The sequence below is a fragment of the Oncorhynchus nerka genome, linkage group LG13 (genome assembly GCF_034236695.1).
Source record: "Oncorhynchus nerka isolate Pitt River linkage group LG13, Oner_Uvic_2.0, whole genome shotgun sequence".
Taxonomy (NCBI): Eukaryota; Metazoa; Chordata; class Actinopteri; order Salmoniformes; family Salmonidae; genus Oncorhynchus; species Oncorhynchus nerka.
In genome coordinates, this window is record NC_088408.1 from 61881029 (window position 1) to 61907197 (window position 26169).

Below are 26169 nucleotides of genomic sequence, written 5' to 3' on the forward strand. Positions count from 1 at the left end.
GCTGAAAGTGAGGACTTGGTGGACTGTATATTCTTTAGGTTTTACTTCATGTGTTCGCTCCATTGTGCTGGTAAGGGCACAGATGACAGACAGGTAGGATTCCAGTTGAGGTGGTTTAATAACGCTGAATATACACAGGCACGGATCAGCATCGCACAGCGTATGTAGTATGGATGGGCAAAGGCACTTAGTGTTCCGGCAACTTGCTTCAACCAAAGTGTGTGTGTGTGTGTTATATCAACAAGGACCCACACTGGCCTTGGCTAACACAACGAAAGCTAACTGGTGAAAACACAAGGATGGGTGGAACTTTCTCTCACTTGACTACTCTGAGCTGATCATCTTCTCTGAGCTGGAGATCACCCAGCATGCTCTGCTCCACTTCCCCGGTGGGCAGAGTTAGGGCTCTGATATGAACTAACATTACTGATATGATTAACTACAAATACTTCACAGCCTTTTGTACACAAACACGCTGCTATTGCCTAATAATCATATTGCATAGGCTATATTACATGTACGTGTACACCTACAACATTTTATATGGGTTTTTATAATCATCTGCTGAGTTATTTGATTCAGGATGAGAATGAGAATTACAAAGTGTACAGTGTACAGTGATTATCCTACAGATGGCAGTATTGCAGTTTTCTTCTTAAGAAGTTTTAGCGTGAGTCCAGAAGACTTGAAACGACAGTCTTAATGGAGGAAGAGACTTGGCTGTAGAAGTAGCAGATGAGGAATTACTTCTATTTGACAAAGTCATCTAACGCTCTGATTACTATAGGAACTCCAATCAACGTACTGCAGCTGTAACCTACATTCATTCATATCAGATAGTGTCATGCTTATGTTATAACCTACTAATGCATATGGGACTTTGTATAGTACACCTTAATTCATGATGAACCCCATTAACCACTTTTGTCATATTCCATATGTAGCCTCGGCTTTCAGGCCGGTGAGGTGAAAGCCTGGGGGAGCCTATCTACAGAGTGATTCATTTACACCCTTTCCTGGCGAGGAGACATTCGTGTAGGCTATATTCTTATATAGACTACACTTACATGTAGGCTTAACCAGTGGTGTTAAGTACTTAAGTAAAAATACTTTAAAGTACTAGTAAATTCGTTTTTGGGGGTATTTATACTGAACTTTACTCTTTATTTATTTGACAACTTTTACTTCACAAAGAAAATAATGAACGTTTTACTTCATACATTTTCCATGACACCCAAAAGTACTTGTTACCTTTTGGATGCTTAGCAGGACAGGAAAGTTGGCCAATTCATGCACTTATCAAGAGAACATCCCTGGTCATCCCTACTACCTCTGATCTTGCGGACTCACTAAACACAAATGCTTCGCTTGTAAATAATGTCTGAGTGTTGGAGTGTTCCCCTGGCTATCCATAAATAATAAAAAATAATAAAAATGTGCCATCTGGTCTGCTTAATATAAGGCATTTGAAATGATTTATACTTTTACTTTGGATTCTTTAGTGTATTTTAGCAATTACATTTACTTAAATACTTTAAAATATATATTTTTTTTATTTAACCAGGTAGGCTAGTTGAGAACAAGTTCTCATTTGCAACTGCAACCAGGAAAGATAAAGCATAGCAATTCGACACATACATGTACAACAACACAGAGTTACACATGGAATAAACAAAACAGTCAATAATACAGTAGAAAAATAAGTCTATATACAATGTGAATAAATGAGGTGAGATCCTTAATGTACTTAAGTATTTTTTAAACCAAATACTTTTAGACTTTTACTCAAGTAGTATTTTACTGGGCGACTTTTACTTATTAAGGTATCTTTACTTTTACTCAAGTATGACAATTAGGTTATTTTTCCACAACTGGGCTTACCACACTTTTAGAATACTTTACTTCGTCACATGCCTTTTGAATCGAGCATCAAGGACCGGCAGTGAATAGTTTTTTCCTCAACAAAAGATACTGATGCCAGGGGGGATCGAACCCATTGTTAAAGTACACTATACAGTTGAAGTCAACCACATTAGCTGTGTGCCACCTGGAAGTGATGATAATAATGATGACGATAATAGCCTACATCACTTGTGTGCGACGTATAATAAACGTACATGTTGTAAGGACCTCACCATATTTTTTTCCCATAAAAGCCCATGGGTGTGTGTGAAACAGAAACAAAAACGTGGGATTTTGTCATATGCGGGAAATGTTGTGTAACCTTAGTAGTAGCTAGTACCCTATAGTCAAGGATGCATCAACGCAATATTAGCACACAACATTTTGTTACAAGACCAACATAAGAAAGTAATCAAGACGACTAGCTTGTTTAAGCCTCCGCCATGTATATCTCACTAGGTCAGGGTATTTAAGCCTCCATATATCCACTAATTCCAATATATCCATGCCATTCATGATTTCCTTAAGTGCCCGAGAGTGATAGTTTGTAGTGTGATTTCCTTTCCGGTCCATAGAGGTATTTAAAACCGTATTAAAATCCCCACCAAATAATAGAGTCTAGTGTTGCTTGTAGAATTCTTATATATATTTTCAAAGAAGCTTGGATCATCATTATTTGGACCATATAGGTTAATAAGCCATGTCTGTTTATTGCCCAATAACATATTTAAAATAATCCATCTACCTTGATGATCTGTTTGGACAATTTGCACATTTGGATCAAAATTACTGTTAATTAATATCACCACCCCTTTTGAATTTCTTTGCACATGGGAGAAATATATTTCTCCCACCCAGTCCTTTTCCCACAAAACTTCATCTAAAATTGTTGAATGAGTTTCCTGTAAACAATAGATATTTTATTCCTACTCTTTTAGCCTGGTAAATACTGATAGTATTTTCTTATTTTCTGCTAAGCCATTACAATTATAACTGGCTATACTTATTTCACCACTTACCATAATGAGACACACGTTTCAGTTCTATTTATCAAAAGATATGTTTGTAAATGTACCATTAAACAGTAACATGATGATTGACTGTCTATATAGCTGTACCATGATATTTGCATTGCTACTATGTAAACCTCCAATTGGTCACCACTATTCCACCCGCTAAAAGCCCTCCTCATCCCGAGTTGGGTTGTCATCCCAATGCCCGGCAAAGGTGTTGTTTCCTACCTTCACAACCTGGGAGCGGCCCGTCAGGAAATCCAGGACCCAGTTGCACCGTGCGGGGTTCAGACCCAGGGCTCCGACCTTAATGATGAGCTTGGAGGGTACTATGGTGTTGAAGGCTGAGCTATAATCAATAAACAGCATTCTTACATAGGTATTCCTCTTGTCCAGATGGGATAGGGCAGTGCGATGGCGATTGCATCGTCTGCGGATCTATTGGGGCGGTATGTAAATTTAAGTGCGTTTAGGGTGTCAGGTAGGGTAGAGATGATATGATCCTTAACTAGAATCTCAAAGCACTTCATGATGACAGAAGTGAGTGCTATGCCGATAATCGGTATTCACATGCACGAAGAAGTCTGTAGCATCCAGTAGAGGCTGCTGAGGGGAGGACGGCTCATAATAAGGACTGGAATGGAGTCAATGGAATGGTATCAAACACATCCAAGACGTGGTTTCAATGTGTTTGATAAAATTCAATTGACTCTATTCCAGCCCTTATGAGCCGTCCTCCTCTCAGCCTTCCTCCCCTGGTAGCATCCGAATGGTTTGGCATAAAAGACTAAAAACAAACAAGTTTTTCTCTACGACCCCCACAAGTGTCAAGGGACTCGTCAAAAGGTAACACATACAAATTAATGGAACTATGGAGGTAGTTTTGTGGCAACAAAAATAAGGGGTTAAATGTGTAAAAAAAAAAAACTTCCTGAGCTGTCTTATATCTCCTAGATATAGGATAGACACTTCAAAATCGTATTCCTTATGATTTATTTGTTGACAGTCTTTATTGCCATTTATGAATGTGTTATTCAATGGGCTATAGTAGTAAAGGCCAAACTCAATATTTTATCAAATATTTTTTATTTTTTATAATTTTTGATAACTAAAGGGGTCCTAAAATTCCAAATCAAATAGCTTTATGATCCATGATATGACCTTCTTAAAATAATTCCATATGTAAGCTTAGAGCCCCCCACCTCAACGGCTTAGACTTTTAAGAATGAAATGTCAATGTTTGCTTATGTTCGCAGTCATTGGACACTGTGCTATCTAACCTCCAAACGAGCTTCAATGCCATACAGCACTCCTTCCGTGGCCTCCAACTGCTCTTAAACGCGAGTAAAACCAAATGCATGCTTTTCAACCGATCGCTGCCTGCACCCGCATGCCCGACTAGCATCACCACCCTGGATGGTTCCGACCTTGAATATGTGGACATCTATAAGTACCTAGGTGTCTGGCTAGACTGCAAACTCTCCTTCCAGACTCACATCAAACATCTCCAATCGAAAATCAAATCAAGAGTCGGCTTTCTATTCCGCAACAAAGCCTCCTTCACTCACGCCGCCAAGCTTACCCTAGTAAAACTGACTATCCTACCGATCCTCGATTTCGGCGATGTCATCTACAAAATGGCTTCCAACACTCTACTCAGCAAACTGGATGCAGTCTATCATAGTGCCATCCGTTTTGTCACCAAAGCACCTTATACCACCCACCACTGCGACTTGTATGCTCTAGTCGGCTGGCCCTCGCTACATATTCGCGCCAGACCCACTGGCTCCAGGTCATCTACAAGTCCATGCTAGGTAAAGCTCCGCCTTATCTCAGTTCACTGGTCACGATGGCAACACCCATCCGTAGCACACGCTCCAGCAGGTGTATCTCACTGATCATCCCTAAAGCCAACACCTCATTTGGCCGCCTTCGTTCCAGTACTCTGCTGCCTGTGACTGGAATGAACTGCAAAAATCGCTGAAGTTGGAGACTTTATCTCCCTCACCAACTTCAAACATCAGCTATCCGAGCAGCTAACCGATCGCTGCAGCTGTACATAGTCTATTGGTAAATAGCCCACCCATTTTCACCTACCTCATCCCCATACTGTTTTTATACTGTTTTTTTAAATTTTATTTATTTATTTATTTACTTTTCTGCTCTTTTGCACACCAATATCTCTACCTGTACATGACCATCTGATCTTTTATCACCCCAGTGTTAATCTGCAATATTGTAATTATTCGCCTACCTCCTCATGCCTTTTGCACACATTGTATATAGACTCCCCTTTTTTCTCTACTGTGTTATTGACTTGTTAATTGTTTACTCCATGTGTAACTCTGTGTTGTCTGTTCACACTGCTATGCTTTATCTTGGCCAGGTCGCAGTTGCAAATGAGAACTTGTTCTCAACTAGCCTACCTGGTTAAATAAAGGTGAAATAAAAATAAAATAAATAAAATGGGCTTTACTGATTCTGTTTTGACTTCCTACAAGCCTTTCAGGTTGGTGTTTACACATATGGTGCTGTCTGATGTCTGATTAGGATATAAAGGGCCTCCAAGAGGCCAGTTATACATTTTCTCTGGTGCTGGAGCTTTCTTCCTGTTGCAACTTGTAATAAACCAGACACACATACACAGGTAAAATCATTTTCTGAACAAAAAATACAGCAGTAGCTACTAGTTAGCTCACTGCCGTAGCTAACTTGCCAACCAGATGAAAGGTCTATTACTTTTCCTGGCTCACTCCATTTTTCGATTGGATGGGTCTGAGTACAACATTCAGACATGGCGGAAGGAACGGTGGACCAGGTTACTGATGGAGAGCAAGAAGAAGCATATTTTTACCGAGAAAGGAGTAAATGTACACCAGAAGAGGAGACAAGGCTCGAAAGGCAACACTTTTGGAAAGTGATCGATGCGTTTAGATACTACAGGTACGGACTGTTTCAAAACAGCAGTAGTATTTGGTAGCTAGCTTACCCATAAAGTAATTTGACCCAGACGGTCTGGCTATCGTTAGTTCAAGTTTTTATTAGTCGTATGTGCGGGATACACCGTCTAACGGTGCAGGTTCCTTCTCGACAATGCAACAATAATAAGAAATAATAACTCAAGAATAGAAACATGAAGTAACGTTAAATGACTCATGGAAGGGGGATCGAGGGTGTTTAAATTGTGCATTTGTGATGTGTGTGTTATGTTGATGGAGTAACGTTTTGTCCGAAGATTTTAGAAGAGGGATGACTGATTTTGGGGTCTTGACTAGTTCTCACAGCCCCAAAGTCATGCCTAAACCCCGCCTATTTCTACAATTTCTCCTCTTAAAGGCCCAGTGCAGCCAATAATACTGGTTAGAATAATATTGTGAAAATTATGATAATGACCTTTAGAGCTGTTAGAAAAGTCCTGAAAATTCAGCCTTTTTAGGCAACCTGGTCCCAGCACATTTTGTATTATTCTCTACGTAAACCCAAGACACTCAATTTAGTATGATATGTTACATTTCGTATGGTATGTGATAATTGCTGGATGTCCGTCAACCATTTCGTATTATATGTTACGATTTACAATTCCTGTTATATGTTATGAATTTGCAAAACGTACAATATGTAACGAATTTGCTAAAACGTACGATATGTTACAATTTGGGAAAACATATGATATGTTACTAATTCTAGCTATGTGAGTTAGCTAGCTCACTAAGATTAAGGTTGTTTAGGAGTTAGTTTAAAGGGCTATGGTTAGGGTAAGGGTTAGCTAAAAGGGTTAAGGTTAGCATTAGGGTAAGGGTTAGATAACATGCTAAGTAGTTGAAAAGTAGCTAAAAATGTAGTAAGTAATTGAAAAGTAGCAAATTAGCTAAAATTGTCCGTCATGCGATTTGAACTCGCAACAGCTGCATTGGTGCATTGGACCAAATCTGATTTTAAACCTAACCTTAACCTTCCTGCTGACCTTATGGGTAACCCTTAAGTTAAGACCCTTAAGACCCCATTTTTACAATAGTACATTTTTACTTTATGGTAACTAGTGACAACCCTAATTATGTTGCATAGCTAGCTAGCTAAGATATATTGTGTATTTATATCAGGATTTATACAGTTTTGGATAACTACATTGTCCCATACCACCGATATTTAGCTAGTAGCTAGATAACAGCAGCACAGGAAGTTCAGCTAGCTCTAGAAAATAACAAATATAACTAAAAGAAGATGCAAAAAAACCAGAAAGAGCTATAAAGTCCAGGCTGACAAACATTTACATTTCAATACAGTTAATCTTGTTACTTACAAACAAGAAGGTCATACATGATTATGCCTAGTCTATACAACCATGTTCACCATAATGGAAGCTGCTTAGAAAAAAGGGAATAAAAAGGTTTTGTGAATCTCTGTGTTTCTGGACCTCCATCTTCTCTTCCTCCTTTTCACCATGGCACCACCCTTCCCTTTTTCCTTGTCTAATTCACCTCCCCTTAATCTCAGGATAAATGTTCAAGAGCGGGTGAATCGAGCAGAGCGTCAGTTCCAGAGTCTTCCGGAGCATCACCAGCTGCTGCTGCCCGGGGTCTTGCCCAACCTGGCCCGTATCCGCCGCAGTGTGGACCACAACCAGGAGGTGCTGCAGGCTATCGTGCTCAACTGTATCCACATGTTTGAGAACATGGAGTATGGTGAAGAGGTGAGCTAAACGGTCAGAAAAGGTCACACTCATGCTTTCTCGCAGTCACACCAGGCACTACTTGTAGCCCTCAAACTACTGGAAATCAGTTATTTTTCACGGAAAGAGGAGACACGAGTCATTTAGCAATTTAACCACTGGCAACTAGAGAACTCGCTACCAAAGTTGAGAATTCCAACACTATGCAAAATGGTCAGTGATGCAAATGCAGGATAACCAATCAGAGTAGGGAGGGTCTTACTTGCTAGCTTTGACACTGTGCTGAATAGGCTGCATCTAGGTGGTTTTGTGCAAGAAAAATAAAGTAGTAGTAGGAGGAGCTGAATATGTTCTTCTATTCTACTATACCACACCGGCACACATTTCAGTAGTTCTTGTAGTAGTGTAAATTATATTAGAAGATAGATCTTAGATTCATTTGCTTCCATGATCCTTTCACCATTGGATGACTTTTGAGGAGTTGAAGTGAATCTGTTTTCTGTCCAGGATGACCTGAGGAAGGTGGGTACGTCTTCCACGTTCGACATGGACAAGCTCAAGTCCACCATTAAGCAGTTTGTGCGTGACTGGAGCGAGGCCGGCCAGGCTGAGAGAGACTCCTGCTACCTGCCCCTCATCCAAGAGATCCAGAGACTCTTTCCCAGCAACAAGTGGTGAACACACACACACACACACACACACAGTCTTGAATTCTAACTCAGTTGTGTGATTTAGTATTTTGAATTACGTATGTATTCTGTCAGTGATGGCGTGGTTGTTTCTGTAGTGATGTGTCCAAGGTGAGCGTGCTGGTTCCGGGGGCAGGGCTTGGTCGCCTGGCATGGGAAATCGCTCGTCTGGGTTATGCCTGCCAAGGCAACGAATGGAGCTTCTTCATGCTCTTCTCCTCAAACTTCGTCCTCAATAGGTAACACTCACCCTCAGCCCTAACCAAGGGTGCAAGTAGATTTAATTTCTTCCCATTACTGGACCTCCTATGTGTGCACCTCAAAAATGTATGGGTGTAACAGGCCCGGCCCTGGATGTTCTGCCGCCCTAGGGAAGACAAAAAATTGCCTCCCTCATATCCCGCTAAACTAGAATGGTGTACAGCAGGGGTCGGTAATAGGTTTGGCCTTGGGCCAATTTTTTAAATCAGAACCATAAGGTGAGTTAACCATGAGAACAGAACATAAATGCAGCCCAATTCATAGGCCTATTCATAACACATCTGGTTATACAGTCCTTCTCAAATAGTGGGGCGTGCTTTTTTTTGCACCGAACAAGAGCACAGAGCAGGAGATATGAAGTGCAGATAACAAACCCTTAAGAGACACCATGGAAAAATATTTAACAGGGATGAAAAGAAAGGTGGAGAGAGACGGAGATAATGAGACAAACGTAAGTCTCCCGAAAGCTAAGACGTATGTAGCGCTTGGCTTCACTGTGACTACGGTGGGGGATGAGGAAAGACCGGTATGTTTACTGTGTCTAAAAATGTTGACAGCATGAAGCCAAATAAATGAAGGCATCACTTAAAGACATTACACATTACACCCCAATCACTCTGATAAGCCGCTTGAGTTTTTTCAGCGAAAACGTGCAGAATATTGCCAACAATCGTCCCGCTTTGTGAACGCTACTTCAGTAAACCAGCAAGCACTGTTAGCATCATATAATGTGGCGTACCAAATTGCTAAGTGCAACCCCACTCCATAGCAGAGGAGCTGATACTGCCTGCAGCATTAGACATGGTCTCTGTCATGCTGGATGACACAAGTGCTGCAAAAATAAAAGTACTTCCCTGAAAACAGTTCCCAATATGACTGGGTGAGAGATACTTTCAATGCACCAACTCCAACTAGTTTCAGCTCTGCAGAGGAGACCAGTTCCCAATATGACTGGGTGAGAGATCCTTTCAATGCACCAACTCCAACTAGTTTCAGCTCTGCAGAGGAGACCAGTTCCCAATATGACTGGGTGAGAGATCCTTTCAATGCACCAACTCCAACTAGTTTCAGCTCTGCAGAGGAGGACCAGTTCATTGATATGACGTCTGACTCCACATTGAGACTGAGGTTCACATCACAGACACTGAGTGTAGAGAGGCAGTATCCACTCTTAGGGCAGAGGGCCATGGGCATTCTTCTTCCTTTTGCAACATCTTATCTTTGTGAGACTGGCTTCTCTGCTGTTGCTGCACTGAAGACCAAGTACAGGTCCCTGCTAAACATTGAGCAGGACCTGAGAGTTGCAGTATCATGCTTCAAACTCCGCTTCAAAAAGCTGTGCTCTGCAAAACGTGCTCATTGTAGCCATTAATCCTGACTTTCTCATTTGGATTTTTTTTTTAAATCAGCACAAATAGTTTTATTCATTTTTGTTTTATAGGTCAAAGTGTTTCATATATTGTGCTCCTGAGTTAATGTTGCTGATCAATTCGAATGTATTATTTATTGATTATATTTCATTTTTATTTTTCAGTATCAAATACAATGGATACAATGTTATGCAGAGGTGTACTTATAACAATTGTATAGACAAATGATAAATTTACAGTCGCGGCGGAGAGTTGGGGGGCGCGAAATGTTTACTTCTTCCTAGGGGGGCGTAACAGAAATGAATTGTGCGTTGATTGAGGAAAAACAGTTTGCAATCAAGAGAAAATGTTGCTCTAAAAAAGCCTCAAAAGAAAGGTGGATAATGAAAATAGAAGTTTCAGGGAAGAATGGACAGCGAAATAGGCATATTTCTCCAATGTCAAACCAGAGAATGTTTGCAACGAAATGGTTGCTGTTTGCAAATAATTAAACATTAGACATCCTTATTAATCTAAATATGGCACTTTCAAAAGTTACCTTTCCACCCAGACAGACGCTCAACAGCACAGAGTAATGTAAGCTTCAACTGTTGACATTCTGAAGCTCAGCTGCGGCCTATTATGTCCCTAGTAATTTAACTTTTAATTTTCTGAAAAGAGAATATGTTAAACCCAACTTCTTAGCTATCTGTGTCCCGTCAACGGGACAGTTGTACATCATGCAGTGCCTTGTGTCACCATCGCAGATTTTAGAGAAACAACAAATGTCGGAACATATAAGTGTCTTATATCGGCTGCACTGTCCAATTTACAGTAGCTATTACTGCGAAACAATGCCATGCTATTGTTTAAGGAGAGCTCCTAACAACAAAACACTTTTCACCACGATAGGTTTGATAAATTCACCTCTGAAGGTGAAATGTGTACTTACATTCTGAAATCCTGCTCTGATTTATCATCCAAAGGGTCCCTTTTTTCATACCTTTTTCATATCCTAAAAAGGTCCACATAGCACGCACAATCGATTTTGTATTTCCACTCGTTCAATTTGCAAAGAAATGAATCTGTGAAAATCTCACCCTAAACGTTGTTTCAACCAGTCAAATCGCAGTCAGATCCTAGAACGTAACGAGACTTCACTATATCATTAGGGGTTTCGTATATCCTATAGGACACCATATTTGGTCAGAGAGCGATGCCTTCATGGCACACTGATGACGCGTTTCGGTCTTCACTTGAACGACTCTAACTTTGTCAAATAAGCACCAATCGGGGGTCAAACAAAGCTAGCTAGATAGCCCATAAGCTGGGCTTTAAGGGAGTATCCGTGTATCTGTTGTAAAATGTAGCTACTAACCTTGTACGACAGCATGCCATTTCATTTTGGACAAAAAATATAAGAATATTCAGTTATGAAAACTGGTTGTTTTGCAAATGTTGAACTATAATATGGCTACTAATACTGGAAAAAGCTAAATCAAAGTACAAGTATACAGATTTCAAATCAAAATCAAATCAAAGTTTATGTGTCACGTGCGCTGAATACAACAGGTGAAATGCTTACTTACAGGCTCTAACCAATAGTGCAAAAAAGGTATTAGGTGAACAATAGGTAGGTAAAGAAAGGCTATATACAGTAGCGAGGCTACATACAGACACTAGTTAGTCAGGCTGATTGAGGTAGTATGTACATGTACAGTGGGGCAAAAAAAGTATCTCCCACTTAAAAAGATGACAGAGGCCTGTAATTTTCATCATAGGTACACTTCAACTATGACAGACAAAATGGGGGGGGGGGGGGGAAATCCAGAAAAACACATTGTAGGATTTTTATGAATTTATTTGCAAATTATGGTGGAAAATAAGTATTTGGTCAATAACATTAGTTTATCTCAATACTTTGTTATATACCCTTTGTTGGCAATGACAGAGGTCAAACTATTCTGTAAGCCTTCACAAGGTTTTCACACACTGTTGCTGGTATTTTGGCCCATTTCTCCATGCAGATCTCCTCTAGAGCAGTGATGTTTTTGGGCTGTTGCTGGGCAACACGGACTTTCAACTCCCTCCAAATATTTTCTATGGGGTTTCTCATTTTGTCTGTCATAGTTGAAGTGTACCTGTGATGAAAATTAATTTTTAAGTGGGAGAACTTGCACAATTGGTGGATGACTAAATACTTGTTTGCCCCACTGTAGATATGGTTAAAGTGACTATGCATATATGATGAACAGAGAGTAGCAGTAGCGTAAAAGAGGGGTTGGCGGGTGGTGGGTGGGACACAATGCAGATAGCCTGGTTAGCCAATGTGCGGGAGCACTGGTTGGTCGGCCCAATTGAGGTAGTATGTACATGAATGTATAGTTAAAGTGACTATGCATATATGATAAATATATATATATATGATTTGATGATATTCTTGCAGAAAAATTTAATATGAATGCAAATGCCTCCTTCACGATTTGCCCAAATGTACCTGGGTGACTTCACACTAAATGTCATGGTAGTTTGCTCATACTTCAAGTTACCCGTCTGAAACTTTGCACATACACTGCTGCCATCTTGTGGACATCATCGGAATAACAACGAGTGATGGCTGGAAGTGGGACCTTTCTGTTGCATTTCAAAGATGGTGGTAGTAAAATAAATGTTTTTTTTTTCTTTTCTATTTTCTTCTACCAGATCTATTGTGTTATATTCTCCTACATTCAATTCACATTACCACAAACGTCAAAGTGTTTCCTTTCAAATGGTACCAAGAATATGCATATCCTTGCTTCAGGGCCTGAGCTACAGGCAGTTAGATGTTGGTATGTCATTTAGGTGAAAATTGAGAAAAGAGGGGGTTTTCCCTAAGATTATTTAATAAGAGTTAAGCACTGTTATAGAACACTTTTTATTATCTGGATACTTTTCATTGATTTATTTCTAAATATAAACTTAATAATATAATATAATTTTTGCCCTTTTCTTTAACAAATGGTATGGCATACCCTCACTCATTTTGAGCCCTGGTTTAAACCGAACACACCAAGCCCTTCTCAGACACCAAGGTATTTAAGGAGTGCACGGTGACAGTATTGGAGGCTTTGGCTATACTGGCAAATCTATGGATAGCATAATTGTGTCTGTCAAACATGTAGGCCTACCTCTTTTTGGGGGGGAATTGGAAGAAATAGCCTCCAACAAAGCCCTCTTGTTGTTAGTGAAGTCAAATTAAAATGAAGACAATTGTTGAAATGAATTACTTTCAGCACCATTTGCTGTCCACCTCTGTTTTGAGTATGCCGTAGTCACACCAAAGGTGATGTTTGCCCGCTAGCCTTTTTAGTTGACTTTCTCCTGCACTCTCGCTCCTCATTAATAAGTTAATGATTGAAAAGGTGTCTGTCTCATGACATTGTAATACATTTAGTCTCCAGTCCACGGGCTACAGAAACACCACATAGGCTGCTACTCTTTCTACCCCGTAGGCTACATCAGTTATGTTAAATTAATTTGATGGAGTATGGTGGAGCGTAGAGTCTCTCCAACAGCACCCCGGAGAGGCACACTATGCATGGATAAGCAAAATATTTTGCGCCCCTGCCTGTGACAAAGTGGGCTCTGCTTATCATGGGGCAGCATCAGCGCTCACCTAAAGATCCCGCATGCCACTGGGTGAGAGAAGTTATTGTTTTTGGGCAGAATAATGTGAGGTGCTGTTGGAGGTGCATCTTGGTCAGTTTAAGTCGGAAAAAGCTGCCCTCATCAAACTGCCGCTCTAGGCGGCTGCCAAATCCTGCCTAATGGGTGGGCCACCCGTAGGGCCTAATCATAGAATTATATTTGCAAATAAATTCCGATTAATTTATTTATATTTTTCTGTGGGACTAGCAAATAATCACTTCAAAGGGTTCCTGTGCACGTTCATCCACTCGCAACATTTTTCCAGCCTCCGAACAGTGGTGGATGGAAAGAGACATCCATTACACAAAACACCAAAACAGTGTGATGACATTTGGTGGTCGTCATTAGGCCAAAATTAATTCCTCCACTGCTGTCCGTGCGCGTCTCTCTGCCGTAGCAAAATGTTTGTGTTCTCCTCAAACCAGATCGTATTTTGGAGCGTAGGCTATAGGCCTACCACCTGTTTTCAAGTCCATTCGCTCATTTTGCATTTCTCTAACATACAGCAATGATAACTGTAGGCTACTACACCTTTTATTTTTCTTTACATTTTGTTTTCATTATTGTGATGGGCTCATGTTTTACCGATATGGCGTACCCGCACTATTTGTTTTGCCGTGACACCGTACCGGACCGTACCGCCTTACTTTCACCCCTGGCCCTAACTCAAGCCTTGCGTATGATGCAATAATTCAGCCCTTGCATATGTGTGTCATTTAATGTTGAAATGTCTGGTGTGTTTAGCTGCCTGAAAACACGGGCCAAATCAATTGCCTAGCATATCAAATTATCCCAAAGCAATCCTCTTCGGACCACTGTTGTTCAGCTTAACTTACCTTGGCTCTGTTCTGTCCTTCCTGAGGTGTGAAAAGGTCAACTCCATGACCCTGTACCCCTGGATCCACCAGTTCAGCAACAACAAGAGGTCATCTGACCAGACGCGGCCAATCAGCTTCCCAGACGTCAACCCCCAGAGCCTGCCTCCAAACTCGGACTTCTCCATGGTGGCTGGGGACTTCCAGGAGGTCTACACAGAGCCTAGTGAGTGGTGAGCTTCACACAGGCTGTATGAAAAGTGAAAGTGAGCACTCTGTCCTATACACAGATCATTGTTTTATTACCTGTGTTGGTTGGTATTTTAGCAATAATGTGAGACTGGTTAGACGAGTATCGTTGTGGTCTTCCCTGTCAGACACCTGGGACTGCGTGGCTACCTGCTTCTTCATCGACACGGCGCACAATGTCATCGACTATGTGGAGACCATCTGGAACATTCTGAAGCCTGGAGGCGTGTGGATCAATCTTGGTGAGCGACAGAGCTGTTCAATGTTCGACGGAGCTCCTTTCCTGACCAGTGATAGAGGTTCTCTACACATTTTTTGGTGTAGTTCCTGTTTAAACTTACTGGTAGTGTATGATACGCCGTATGTCAGTGGCGGTCGGCGCCGTTTTAAGGGAGGGTGTATTTTTTGGGGGGTTTGAAGCATGGCCTTATTTCTATTGGATGACTGTCATTAATATTACATTCACCCAGCCCAATGTAACATCGGTTTAGACTACTACATTATACTCCCTATACCCATAAATTGTCCCTATACCCATCATGAGGTTGCTAAAACATAGCCTACGAATGAAAGTTTACAGCATAGGTGCACACGTCGACAGAAACATTTGAGTAATCAAGTAGACAGACAGTGACACATTTAATACCGCCTTGCACACTTTTGACTGCATCTAGCTGATCTAGGGTGTAATCGTTAGTCCAACAGTTGCAAACTAGACTTTCTATACTTTCTACTTTCTATTGGACAAATTCAGGTATGTTATCCCTGTTTCATTCCATTTGATTCCGTTTAAGAAATGTTTTTCAACAGAATTGGCTGAATGAATACACCCCTGATCACACGCAAACAGTTCACTTTCATAGCAGCCACATATACTCAAACAAAAATATAAACGCAACCTTCAATGTTGTTTTAGAGAATTTGGCAGTATGTCCAACAGGCCAAACAACCAGTTGGACATAACCACGCTATTCCTCCACATCTGGCTTCTTCACCTGCGGGAGTATTTCTGTCTGTAAAAAGCTCTTTCTTGGGGAAAATCTCATTCTGATTGGCTGGGCCTATGCCCACCCATGGCTGCGCCCCTGCCCAGTCATGTGAAATCCATAGATTAGGGCCTAATTAATTAATTTAATTGACTGATTTCCTTATATGAACTGTAACTCAGTAAAATCTTTGAAATTGTTGCATGTTGCGTTTATATTTTTGTTCAGTATACAAACAGCATGTATAATTCCTTCTTGCATCTATGTGCTGTCCTCCTCTCACCTTTTTCCTTTGTTTGTGGACTTCAGTGCACAATACAACAGCTGTATGTGACCAGACAAGAAAAACCTTTCCAACCCAAACCTTCATACCATAACCGCTACACAAAGCCTACGTATTTGTCACCATTTTAACTAATGTCATAGTCAACATAGCTAGCTACTAGAACTAACTTGTTAATAAACACGTGTGGTATCCCGGGAGGTCTACCCCGGTTGGTGATAGAAGGGAGGTACGTGCCGCAACTTTGGCTCCCTCTGCTGAGAGTACACGGGCTAGGCACCCCGCCGCTGATGGCTCCAAGTAGAGGTAATTAGGGGAGAGTGCCAACCAGCAGTGCAGGCCACAAAAAGGGAGCACCGTGGCACGCCGCGAGGGGAGAGAGCGAGACGTACACGGAGAAAAACCTGTGAAGGACAGAGCGTGTTATTTAGTTATGTTTATTTTGTTTCTTAGTAAAGTTGAGTTTTCTGACTAGAACCTCCTTATCTCTGTGTTAATCTCTGCACGCTCAACCCAACACCCCACGGTTTGCCCGCTATAATCATGTAGTACAGTGTACAGCAAGCAGTTTAGTAGTTACACCGGGTGTTTGAGTAGGCTAAACTAACTGGCTGCATTCGTTAGCTAGGTAAGTTGAAGTGAAAATACAACGAAACAGCTAGCTCTCTCTTGTGTCCCCTTCATTTTTGAATACATTAATTTGTTCAAAACTGTTCAACTATTGTCTTTCTCTCTCTTTGAGTCAACTACACACCACAGTTTATGCACTGCAGTGATAGCTAGCTGTAGCTTATTTTTTCAGAACTAGATTAATACTCTGATCCTTTGATTAGGTCGACAACGTCAGTTCATACTGCAAGAGCTCTGATAGGTTGGAGGACGTCCTCCGGAAGTTGTCATAATTACTGTGTAAGTCTATGGAAAGGGGTGAGAACCATGAGCCTCCTAGGTTTTTTATTGAAGTCATTGTACCCAGAGGAGGACAGAAACTAGCTGTCCTCTGGCTACACCTTGGTGCTACCCTACAGAGTGCTGTTGATGCTACTGTAGACCTTCATTGCAAAACAGTGTGTTTTAATCAATTATTTGGCAAAATGTGAATATATTTAGAATAGCTTTATCGAAATAGTATAACTTTTTTTATTGTTTAACTATTTGTATTTTTATGAAATTCACTGAGGATGGTCCACCCCTTCCTCCTCTGAGGAGCCTCCACTACTGTATGAATACTTTTACCAAAGCTGCGATTCCTCCCTTGTCTATAGGCCCACTGCTGTACCACTTTGAGAACATGGCCAACGAGCTCTCCATCGAGCTCAGCTACGAGGACGTCAGGGCAGCAATTTTAAAATATGGATTCCATTTGGAGGTAAAGCTGTTTTTTTGTGTTTAATTTATTTTATTTGATATAAAACAAGTGTACAGATTGGAGGAATAAGATGAACAACTATTACAGTTTACAGTAAAGAAAAGTATAAACATTGTTTTCAGTTTCAGTTGTTTTGACTATCCTCCTTGGGCCTAAAACATCCTGTCTTTCACTGCAGGTGGAGAGAGAGTCTGTCCCCACCACCTACACGGAGAACGATCAGTCCATGCTGAAGTACCTGTACGACTGTGTTTTCTTTGTGGCAAGGAAACCTGACCATCTGTATGCCAACGGTTACCAGGTGGTCCATAAGAACAGACCGGAAGTGTCGCAACGGCGAGAGAGCTGCAACAGTCTGACGTGACATCGTATGTCATGACATTACAGAGCAACAACCGGAAAAAAAACGCAATTGGCCACCACCAAGAGCATAAAAAAATGTGTAAGATGACAGAAACACAAGTCAATGGACAGGTTTGCTTTCATGTTTCTTCTTCTTTATATTGTCTCATCGCCAGAGCTGCCAAATCACCTTCCTTCCTCCCCTGAGCCTTTTGAGATTGAGACAGATGCCTATTATGAACTCAAGTGACTAAATCTGTCAGCACAGGACTGTTTGTCTTCAGTTAAAGAGGCAAAGTGACGCCTCTATCTCCATGGTGACCTGATGTAGTTGCATGCGTGTCAGAGACCCGCCTCTACGTCTTCCCATTGTATTTATTTTGTAAAATACAGTTACCAACTCTGGCTATTTATAGTAAAACAAAAAAATGATCACTTAAAATAATTTGCTGGAGTTGGTTATTTTAACCTATATTGTATGATTGGACACAGATTGAGTTTCAGCATTACACCCTGGATCTAGTTACTGTCTCACTTAATAAAGAAAAACAATTCTTTAAAAAAAAGAAAACGTTTCATTGACTGAGAGGGATTGTCTAATTTTCCTAACTCAATAGTGTCTTTAGGGTTTTTCCATGAAAAGTGCCTTTGATATTAAGTATTAATTGTGCACCAATATTGCATTTTTAAAAGCCTGATATTTAAATGAAGTGCCCTTTAATATAGACCACATTGAGAATTCTGATTTTTCTTATATGAATAAAGACTTACTCATGTGCCAAAAATCCCTCTGTACACCCTCTGTGACTTCTAGAATGATTTTATCCCACTTAACCCCAACATTTCTCCAAGCTTTCACAATCATTGTAAAGATCTAGTTATTGTGTTGCTTTGACAGTCATTTCTGAAGATTATAATTGATTTCATGTGATTAGTGATTCATTTACGTCTGTCCCTCATTTTAAGGTCACGTAAACTGAACTCTCATTTTCTGGTGTTTTGTGGAGAAAAACTGAGCGGATCGAGCATAACACGTCAACCCTGTTACCCATAGATCGACATTCTAGAAATCATTTAACAATAAATACATGTTTGTGAAGCTTGCATTCAATTGCCACTCCCAGTTGCACACAAGCTTCCATTCTGTCAAAAGGGTGATTTAAGATGAAGCCATTGTTTACTTTATTTGACACTTACTAGTCATTTTTTTTTATTTGACCTTGAGACGGGAAAACTAGTTTTTTATTAAGTAGAATATGTGCCCTTTGTGGTAGAATGTTAAAATTAGGTGAAAGCAATGTTTTTTTAAATGTATTATATGCACCTCTATATACACCTCACCAGCCCAGCCAGGCAATTTATAAACTATATTAAAAACTCTATTAGACATTCTCTCACATTTCTTTTAGACTAATATTTCATTTTTCAACTTCGGGGATTTGTATAAACCATGCTGTCTGTCTCTCCGACATTTGCAGCATTGCTTCAATATTTAAATTCGATCTCCTGCTATCGCATAGTAATGAACGTGACGAGACAGACAGGCAGGCAGCGTTTTTCAGCCAGTTGAAATCACGAATCAGCTGGCATTATTTTTATGGATCTATACAAAAAAAAGGTCAGTTGAAAAAAGGTCAAACGAAACGCAGCTAATTTGCAATCTTTCCAGCTTCAGTTTGAAGTGATTGTGTTACTGTAGCTGTGTTGTTGGCTAGATCCTCTGAACAACAGTGTCCTGACGAGTGAGCGCATTTTCTATGCCAGGCAAAATTGCGCCTCATTGGCTCATTGTTATGGATGTATCCTTATCATGGTGAACCCTTATCATATACCAGTTAACACACAGCATATGTAAGGGAGATCCAGTACATACATTAAATGATTTACTGACTATGATTGCCCTACCTATTGGAATGAACGCCCTATCTGGCTATCTCAATTACTCTTCCTCAAGCAACCGACATGTGGCGCTGTTGGTGGAGAAGATTCTTGATAGTGGTGGGCGGGAAAAGAGGACAGATACAGCCTCTCATTGGACAGACCGGGTGTGTGTACAATTTACAGTAACTTTCAGTCAAAACATTGATACCTGTTAATTATTGGAAGTCTACACGGTCTTTACCTGGCAGTCTGAGGATGAGAACACCAGTATACATACAAGAAGTATACAAACAGACAAGGACAACATACAGTGCAATCGGAAAGTATTCAGAGATGGACTTTTTCCACGTTTTGTTACATTACAGCCTTATTCTAAAATGGATTAAATAGATTTTTGTTCCTCATCAATCTAAACACATTACCCCATAATGACAAGCGAAAACAGGTTTGTATTCAGACCCTTTTCTATGAGACTTGAAATTGAGCTCGGGTGTATTCTGTTTTCATTTATCATCCTTGAGATGTTTGATTGGAGTCCACCTGTGGTGAATTCAATTGATTGGACATGATTTGGAAAGGCACACAACTGTTTACATAAATAAGGTGCCACAGTTGACGTCAGAGCAAAAACCAAGCCATGAGGTCAGTACAGGTGCAGCAAATCTGGGACACAACGTGCCATTGGAACACAGGAGTGAAGGGCCTCTGTTTGCCTATGTAGATATTCCATTAAAAATCTGCCGTTTCCAGCTACAATAGTCATTTACAACATTAACAATGTCTACACTGTATTTCTGATCAATTTGATGTTATTTTAATGGTCCAAAAATGTGCTTTTCTTTAAAAAATAAGGACATTTCTAAGTGACCTTTAATAAAGAAATGTTTTGGTTATCCTGACCTGGACACCATGTACAGTATTATGATAGCCCTCCCGATTGGCGCAGTGGTCTAAGACACTGTATCGCAGTGCAAAATGTGTTGCTGCAGATGCAGGTTTGATACCCATGCCGGCCGCCACCTGGGAGACCCATATGTAATTATACACAAGGTTTTTATTCTAAGATAAACTTAGACTACAATTAGGGTGTGGGAATGTTAGGATTATTTTGCTCTTACTGTATGTAGTACTGTAGCCTACTCCCGACCGGTCACGTTGTAAAGTGCTTTAGTGGCGCAGCGGTCCAAGACACTGCATCGCAGTGCAAGCTGTGTTCATACAGATGCTGGTTCAATAGCCATGCCGGCCTCGACTGGGAGACGCATGAGTTGACTGTAGGGTCTGTTTTCTCTCCCTCTAAAAACAGAAATAAATCATTATAAATAACAAACTAGCTATATTTACAAATTAGCAACAATTTCTCACCCCATGTTCGAAAATGCATTAAAGACGGAGTTAATGAGTACTTGAGGTCACCGAGAAAGTCTGGACATGGCCTGCTCTCCCTTATGTAAGGAATTAGGCACTTTCCCATGTTTACTACAGTATGTACTGTAGGCTATGTTTACTTGTCAGACTGCACAGTAGCCTAATAAACAAATGCAGGTGGCTTATATCTTTAAAATGCTTTAAATACTTTATTATCTAAATGTAAAAGCATTTACTGTACAGTACTGTCTTTCTTCATCAGCATCTCTATGCTTTGGTTATTTAAAAAAAATGATCAACTACTCTTTCAAAATGCAGATGTTTATTTAGTTATGGATCCATAATGAATTACTTTTGGAATAAATATTCCTGAATTACAGAAATATTGGAACAAAGTTGTCTAATGAAGGTAAACATATTGTTGCTTACTGGAAAATACTCTTTCAAACACACACGGTCACATTGTACAGCACCATTATGGCTATTAGCAGGTAGCTGGACAGTGGACTTGCCTAGGTGGAGGGTAGGGGGATAATTCTATTGTTAAATGTATTTCTTAGTTAGGTTGGCTGTATCACAACCGGCCGTGATTGGTTGCAATTTTAGATTAATCCACCAGAAAAGATAAAACAAATAATACAACATAAAGTATTATTATTATTATTATGTGTCACATCTGACCGTGATTGGGAGTCCCATAGGGCGGTGCACAATTGGCCCATCATTTCTCTCCCTCTAAAAACGGAAATAAATGTTTTGGCCTTTACAAATATTCGTTTGGTCTTTATTCAGATTACAATCGCTCACTCTCGTTTTTTTGAAAACGAAGTACACTCCAAAATATTGTTATATATTATCAAGTTGATGGCACAGTCATATAGCCCGGAACTTACATAAACCTGAGTGACTCACTCATTCATGGCTTTGGATCAAAATAAATAAGTACCAACATTCTTTCTGATAGTCTTTAATAAAGAAATGTTTTGGTTATCCTGACCTGGACACCATGTACAGTATCATAATAGCCCTCCCGATTGGCGCAGTGCAAAATGTGTTGCTACAGATGCAGGTTCAATACCCATGCCGGCCACCACCTGGGAGACCCATATGTAAATATTTGCGATTGATATACTGAAGGCCTACCGTAGTCGACATGAGTCTCACAAGTGTTGAGTAATGTGGTGTAAGTCTTATTTATTTGAAGAGCATATTGAAGTTAGAAGCAATAGCCTACCCGTTGTAGTCACTATTTTAGCACTGTTTCGCGCTGCTCTGAGACAAGCGTGGGGACTGGTCTTGATAAATCAATTCGATTTTTATTTTCACTGAATCTCCGTTTGGGTATTGGTTAGACTACAATTATACAATTAGAGTGTGGACATGTTATGCTCTTAGTGTTATGCTCCTACTCCCGACCGTCACATTGTACAGCGTCATATTTTCCATTCCATCCTAACGGAAACATTTTCTTGGAATAGAAACACCATAATATTAATCAAATTAATTAAGCAAAACTTCTTAAAATCAGTCCCATATACTATGCTCTTACAAAAAAAGGTTTTAAAATCTCTAGTACAGCCACTATTGAAGGCTATCAAATGCTTCTCAAAGATGCCCTCTGGTGGTCAAATTAGCACTAACTAGCTTTAATGGTTACAATGGCTGACACTTAAATAACGTTCCATTGAATTCTGCGGCACCATGCAAGGTATGCTGCAACTTTTAAAGGACAAACCACTGTAGCTCGTCTGGTAGGCTCGCGTCATTGGGCAGCTCGCGTCTGGGTTTCCCTTTGTAGTCCATAATAGTTTTCAAGCCCTGCCACATCCGACGAGCGTCAGAGCCGGTGTAGTAGTATCCAATCTTAATCCTGTATTGACGCTTTGCTTGTTTGATGGTTCGTCTGAGGGCATAGCGAGATTTCTTATAAGCATCCGGATTAGTGTCCTGCTCCTTGAAAGCAGCAGTTCTAGCCTTTAGCTCGATGCGGTTGTTGCCTGTAATCCATGGTTTATGTTTGGGATATGTACATACAGTCACTGTGGGGACGACGTCGTCGATGCACTTATTGATGAAACTGATGACTGAGGTAGTATACTCCTCAATGCCATTGGATGAATCCCGGAACATATTCCAGTCTGTGTTAGCAAAACAGTCCTGTAGCGTAGCATCCTTGTCATCTGACCACTTCTGTATTGAGCGAGTCACTGTTATTGACAAATAGACACACACCCCCACCCCTCGTCTTACCGGACATAGATTCTCTGTTTTGCCGGTGTATGGGACATCCCACCAGCTCTAAATTATCCGTGTCGTTGTTCAGCCACGACTCAGTGAAACATAAGATATTATAGTTTTTAATGTCCCGTTGGTAGGATAATCTTGATCATATGTCATTGGTTTTATTTTCCAATGATTGCATTTTGGCCATTAGAACGGATGGCAGTGGGGGTTTACTCGCTCGTCTACAAATTCTCAGAAGGCCTCCGTTCCCTTTTTCTCCGTCTTTTCTTCATGCAAATTATGGGGATTTGGGCCTATTCCCGAGAAAGTAGTATATCATTTGCGTCAAACTCGTTAAAGGAAAAAGCTTCTTCCAGTTCGAGGTGAGTAATCGCTGTTCTGATGTCCAGAAGTTATTTTCAGTCATAAGAGATGGTAGCAGCAACATTATGTTCAAAATAAGTAACAAAATATCATAGTTGGTTAGGAGCCCGTAAAAAGTCAGCCATCCTCTCCAGCGCCATTCTCTGATACACAATGAGTAACGATAACTTGGCTATATGCAGGGGGTACTAGTACCAAGTTGATGTGCAGGGGTACGAGGTAATTGAGGTAGATATGTACATATACTGTAGGTCGGGATAAAGTGACTAGGCAACGGGATAGATAATAAACAATAACATTAGTGTATGTGATGAGTCAAGAGTTAGTGCAAAAAGGGTCAATGCCAATATTCCGGGTTGCTATTGGTTAACTATTTAACTAACTATTTAGCAGTCTTATTGCTTGGGGAATAGAAGCTGTTTCTGGGCCCTGTTGGTTCCAGACATGGTGCATTGCAGTGGTATAAAGTACTGAAGTAAAAAATTCTTCAAAGTACTACTTAAGTATTTTTGGGGTTATCGGTACTTTACTATTTATATTTTTGACAACTTTTACTTTACTTCAGTACATTCCTAAAGAAAATTATGTACTTTTTACTCCTAACATTTTCCCTGACACCCAAAAGTACTCATTACATTTTGAATGCTTAGCAGGACAGACAAATTGTCACTTTTACCTTAGAAAATGACTCAAGTATCTTTACTTTTACTCAAGTATGACAATTGGGTGCTTTTTCCACCACTGGCGTATCGGTACTGCTTGCCGTGCAGTAGCAGAGAGAACAGTCAATGACTTGGGTGGCTGGAGTCTGACAATTTTTAGGGTCTTCCTCTGACACTGCCTGGAATAGAGATCCTGCATGGCAGGGAGCTCGGCTCCAGTGATTTACTGGGCCGGGGTTCCTGTCGAGAAGCACAGTTTCTACTGCTCCTACAGTTTTGCTTCGGTACTGCAGTTTATCTGATACACGGCCCACGAAGACAATTACCATCGACGGCCACATAGAGCAGTCAAATTTGAACATTCCTAATAAGACACTTTAATCATCCCCTTTATGCACAAATCGTCCATTTAATTATTCTAATAATTGTCGCTGAGGCCATTTTCCCCCCCATCATTAACATTTTATATTCATCCAATGTCTGTCGTGTTTTTGGATGAAGTGATGATGTCGCCGCTGCTCCCTGTGCACAATGAGTGTTAGTGCGCATGTCATGCAACTCGGATATAGACGGTCCATGAATCGGCGAATGCGAACGTAAGTAGATCATCTTGAAAACAACAATCGGACATCTTGGACGCAGTCTCCATTTCTTATTATACCTCAGTGGTTGAAGCGAGAGGCTAAACTTCTCTGGTGTTTTGGTCCAGTACCTACTACGCTCTAACAGCGTGAAGAAAACCTATGCACATGTGCAGATACTCTGTGACTGTGTGAGAGTGAAGTCATCTCGCTCGGAAGGTCACACACAAAGATGGAGTTGATGATGGCAAAGACCTATGCACTTTCAACTCATTACAGTACTGGAGGGTCCCTTTGCCAGAGCTGGACCTTTTACTTCTGCAGAGTGGGAACCTCTCTGGACCAAATGGAGAACCGACCCCCTGCCAAAGACTTCTCCTCTGGTGCCATGGAGTATCTACCCACCATGGAACTCTTATGCAAGAGGGGGCCACAGACACTGCCCATCAGAGCGATCGATATAAATCTATACAATGTAGACATATGGGTGGTTCTGCTCCCCACCAATGCACATGTAAGCCATGGTGACACTATAAAACAGCTAGGCCTGCAAAACTCAAACTTTCACAATGCTCACCATACACTGGGACTTCTGAGTCTTAGGCACTGCATCTCAGTGCCAGAGGCGTCACTACAGACCCTGGTTGTATCACAACTGTCCGTGATTGGGAGTCCCATAGGGCGGCGCACAATTGGCCCAGCATCGTCCGGGTTAGGGTTTGACTGGAGTAGGGCGTCATTGTAAACAAAAATTTGTTCTTATCTGACTTGCCTGGTTAAATAAAATACTTTATTTATAGCCACTATGCTGCACCAGTTAAAGTATGAGGCACAAAACACTCTCACGGGGTTGGTTAACTCTTAAGGTCCCTTGTGTCTCTACCAACCTAGGTAAATGAGCCCCCCCCACACACACAGACACACACCTGAATGCTAATAGCATACCTGACCATATGAACCATGCATAGGTTATGCATGGTCCAATATTAAAAATAATTTTAACAAATAATTTTACCAATATGTTCATTGGGCTCATTTCTGGAGGTGGAAATTATATTTTAGATAGTGTCAGGATAATTTTATTTTCATTTATTTTTGAGTAGAATGTTCTTTTAAAAAGTCACTCCGCTACCTTTTCCCCCCACTGCTACAAAACTTTCCAGAGGAAACACTGACTTTAGCCCATTCCTGTCATGGGCCATAGACCGGTGCCCCGCGGCAAATTATAATCGAATCCGCCCACTTTGTAGGTTACTTATGTCAGGTAAAGGTGTGGACCTACGTCAGGTCCATTTGTGTGCCAATATGAATGCAGCTCCTACAATGGTAAGTTAAAAAATACGTTGTATTTTTATCTTCCTATAAGCAAGGCAGTTCATTAGCAAGTTTCTATGATAGCCCAGTTGTCAAATTATGGAGGCTACAATGCAAAGAGATAATTGGAAAAAAGGTG

The 26169-nt window shown here is 40.7% G+C and overlaps 2 protein-coding genes across 2 annotated transcripts in view; both read left to right on the forward strand.

The window, feature by feature from the left end:
- Window positions 1-5648: 5648 nt before the first annotated feature.
- Window positions 5649-19422, forward strand: carnmt1 (carnosine N-methyltransferase 1). The gene is made up of 8 exons (XM_029677598.2): window positions 5649-5858; window positions 7410-7605; window positions 8092-8258; window positions 8372-8512; window positions 14436-14614; window positions 14766-14879; window positions 17172-17275; window positions 17454-19422. Exons 1-8 carry the CDS (start codon window positions 5710-5712, stop codon window positions 17637-17639), a joined length of 1236 nt encoding a protein of 411 aa, XP_029533458.1. The 5' UTR covers window positions 5649-5709; the 3' UTR covers window positions 17640-19422.
- Window positions 19423-25062: 5640 nt separating this feature from the next.
- The window catches only part of LOC115140655 (transient receptor potential cation channel subfamily M member 7-like), an 82822-nt gene continuing 81715 nt past the window's right edge, over window positions 25063-26169 (forward strand). The window contains exon 1 of the mRNA XM_065026990.1: window positions 25063-25230. Coding sequence (XP_064883062.1) covers window positions 25063-25230 — 168 coding nt within the window. The remainder of the gene's footprint in view (window positions 25231-26169) is intronic.

Coding starts and splice junctions, on each gene's coding strand:
- carnmt1 (XM_029677598.2), top strand. CDS start 5,710: ATGGCGGAAGGAACGGTGGACCAGGTTACTGATGGAGAGCAAGAAGAA. Junction 7,606..8,091: donor ACATGGAGTATGGTGAAGAG/GTGAGCTAAACG, acceptor TTTTCTGTCCAG/GATGACCTGAGGAAGGTGGG. Junction 17,276..17,453: donor AATATGGATTCCATTTGGAG/GTAAAGCTGTTT, acceptor CTTTCACTGCAG/GTGGAGAGAGAGTCTGTCCC.